Genomic DNA, 3,235 nt, shown 5'->3' with positions numbered 1-3,235 from the left:
GGGGGGGCCCTGCTGTGCGCCCCGGCTCCTTGGCCATGGCGGGAAAGCTGTCGAGGCTGAGCCGAGCATGGGCTGTTCCCAGCCCTCTGCTTGCTCTCTTTTCCTTTTCTGAGTCTCTGCCATAGGTGTCAGCAAAGGGGTTGGGGAGCATCCCCCAACTTGGGGCAAATGATTCATGCCCAGGGAAGGTGGCTGAGGTGGAGGGCTGATTCACGGGTGCCTGGTTCTGACTGGAAAGACTTAGTGGGGTGGGCGGGCAGGTGGACTGGCAGTGTCAGCTTGTCAGGGGAAGGGCTGGAGGCTTTTGTTCTGGGGGCTCTTCTGCTATGCAGCCGGTTGGTGCCCCAGCCCCACAACCCCCTGCCACTAGGAAGCTGGAGTTTAGCTTTTCGTTTTTCTCCCCTCTCCCAAGGGAAACGGGGGAGCAGGAATCCTTTTTCCATGACCCCAAGTTACAATTGTCTTCTTTCGCAGAAAAGGATTTGTATGAGGGGTGCTGTGGGGATTGGCCGTAAGTTTTGAGACCTAAACCGGTGCGGCGAGTTCTCATTTCCGAATCGGGGGTTCTCTTCTGTTCCCGGGGTTTGGGACTTTCCTGGAACTTGCCTGTCACTTGTAACAGTTCATTAAAGGCTGCTCTTTTTCTTTGTCCTAAGTGTCCATATCCAGCTGGGAGCTCCTGGGATGTTTATTTGTGGTAACCAGAAAGCATGTTGTGAAGGGTGAGTACATGTACGCAGTGTTCTAAAAGTACCTGCCATTTGGTCTGTCATGATTTGAATACTTAGGACCTTATGAAGATCGGTGATACAGACAGTATATTTCACGCTTTTTTTTCTGAAGTAGTTTGATGCGGACAAACGTAGAACTTTTGGTTTAAACATTCTGTATTTGTGCAAGACTGAACATTAAACTGAGTCAGGTGTATTTATTTATTGTGTTTGTTTGCTTCCTGCCCAAAAAGACCATCTACTGTTTGGTTGCTGTGGAGAGGATTATGAAAAGATAGTTTGTGAAAATATCCCCCCAGTAGTTATGGGGTATTGGCAGAGGTTTCTTTTAAAAGCATTCTTTAAAACTTAGCTTGAGGTATCAACAGCTACATTTTCTGATCCATTTCAGGATCCTAATTTAGCATAATAGGATATATGCAAGGTTTGGTTTCTTCATACAGATTTTAAAATATAGTTGTATTCTGAAATGTGACAGACGCTTTGGGACTGCCTGCTGTGGCAATGACTTGTAGACTAAATTTGCTCAGTTTACAAATTGTTTTCTTAATGGGCTGTAGACTGAGATTGAAATCAGAGTAACTTTGCCTCTCATTAGAATTACTAAAGACTCTTAAATGGAATGTAGGTAGCAATTTTGTTGAAGGTTTGTGTATCAGCCTAGAATCCAGTTTGCTCGTATAACTGGATCCAGCACTAACAAGGCTATAATGTAGAAAGTATATCCTTGTGCTTGTGCTAATGTTTCTATATTTGGGGAAGCTGCTACTTAGTAAGCTAAGGGATGAATTTGCAGTAACTTAGGTACTCTGCAATAAATGCTTGTAGGGATATTCTTAATGTACATTAAGGGTACATTTGCGGTAGAAAGTGTGTGGGGACAGCCAATGTATGCAGTAACTTCTCTGTACTGTAAATTAGAAAGCACTGTCTTGACTGTCATGAGCTCTTGGACATTGTCTAAGCAGGGGTCAGCAACGTTTTTGGCCAGAGGTTCCAGAAAACGCCCGAACCTCCACCCACACCTTGACTTGGCATGCCAGAGGCGTGGGACCCATGAGTGGTCTGATCCTCATTGCTGGTGGCAGCTGCACATGTGCCTCTGGGTGGACAGTGTGGGAGGTGCTGGGGTTGCGCTGCCCCGGCTCCTTCCCTGCCATGCATTGTGAGGGATGCGTGCCCCCACCAATGGCACAGAGCTGGTGCTGGGGCTCTGATTGCGGCCTGCTTGCCACCTGCTGTAGCTGCCCAGAGCCTGGGCTAGCTGTCAGGCAGTCGGAAGGCTGAAAATTGCGGTATTGGGCTCTGCGCCACTGTGTCTGGTGGCGATGGCTGCATGTACACCTCTGGGCATGCAGCTGGGAAGGGGTCTAGACTGCACAATCCCAGCCCCTCCCCTGCTGTCTGCCCAGAGGTGTGTGCAGAGCTGCTGCTGCCACCACTGAGCCAATGGTGGGGCTGCAGATCACAGAGCAGCTGTTTGTTGCCTCCCAGCTGCCTGCCGTTGCCAGCCTGGACTCCGGACAGCTGCAGCAGGTGGTGGGGCAGCTGCAGGCAGTTGCGCTAGGCTCCGCAGCCTTAGCAGTGGTGGTTGAACACATGCCTCTGGGCAAATGGCAAGGGAGGGCCAGGCCTGTGTTGCCCCAAGCCCCTTCCCAGCCATTCACCTAGAGGTGCTTGCACAGCTGTCCTACCCATGTTAGCTGCATGGGGCTCCATAACCCCAGCACTCTAGTTTACAGCATCCTGGCTGCAGTTAGCTTAGGCTGTGGGCAGCTGCTGCCTGCCACTAAGCATGGGCTGACTCCAGCAGGGCTTGCAGCTTCCTGGCCACTCGCTACAAGCAGCCCGGGCTCTGTGGCTGGTGGCAGCTGCCCAGAGCCCAGGTTGGCTGTGGCATGCTAAGGAAAATGGTCTTGTGTGCCAGCTGTGGCATGCCTGCTAGAGGTTGCTAGTCCCTGGTCTAGAGTCAGATTTGGAGGTTCCATTTGTGTTCTCAATCTTTACATAGATTGTGGGCATTTTTTTGTCAAACATGGCACAGATTAGCTCCATGCCTTCCCCAAGTGCTACTGGAATCTGCAACCTTTATGCAGTTGGTTGCTCTGCTTTCTGTTCCCTGCCCTGTACTCCATGCCCTATCTGCTGCTTTGCTTTCTGATTCCTGTCCCCTGTTCACTGCCCAATCTGATTGCTGCTGTAGCTTCCTGTCCCCTCCTCTGGCTGCCATGTCCCATGCACAGAGGCTGCTTCTGACATTTGTGACCTGCATGCCACAGGTTGGCCACCCAAAGACTAGGCAATCTGTTCTTTGAGAATGGTAGAGCTTTAGGCCATAGTAGTTAAAACCTCTATGAATCCTAGTTTATCATGTTCTAAAACTATAGTGTTGTTAAAATCTACATTGCCTAGTCTATGTTGAGATTTAGAACATACTCAAATATTAACTCAGGCAGTATAAACAAATTCCTATAAATAAATGGGAATCTTGATTTCCCCCCCCC

The 3,235-nt window shown here is 49.6% G+C and overlaps 1 protein-coding gene across 6 annotated transcripts in view; it reads left to right on the top strand.

Annotated features, from left to right (window-relative positions):
* Positions 1-293: 293 nt before the first annotated feature.
* Positions 294-3,235, top strand: part of EZH2 (enhancer of zeste 2 polycomb repressive complex 2 subunit) — a 77,868-nt gene continuing 74,926 nt past the window's right edge. For 2 of the 6 annotated variants that reach the window (XM_025209843.1, XM_025209842.1), the window contains exon 1: positions 657-722. Coding sequence is in view for 4 of the 6 variants with exons in the window: in XM_025209844.1 (XP_025065629.1) it covers positions 327-511; positions 657-722 (251 nt within the window). In the remaining 2 variants the exon portion in view is untranslated. Of the gene's footprint in view, positions 512-656; positions 723-3,235 lie in introns of those variants that run through there. The other 4 variants (XM_025209844.1, XM_025209840.1, XM_025209841.1 and 1 more) reach the window with 4 other exon arrangements.

This window comes from Alligator sinensis, unplaced genomic scaffold, assembly GCF_000455745.1.
Source record: "Alligator sinensis unplaced genomic scaffold, ASM45574v1 scaffold456_1, whole genome shotgun sequence".
NCBI classification, from domain to species: Eukaryota; Metazoa; Chordata; order Crocodylia; family Alligatoridae; genus Alligator; species Alligator sinensis.
Note: the sequence above shows the minus strand (reverse complement) of the source record. Positions and strands in the feature narration are given on the sequence as shown.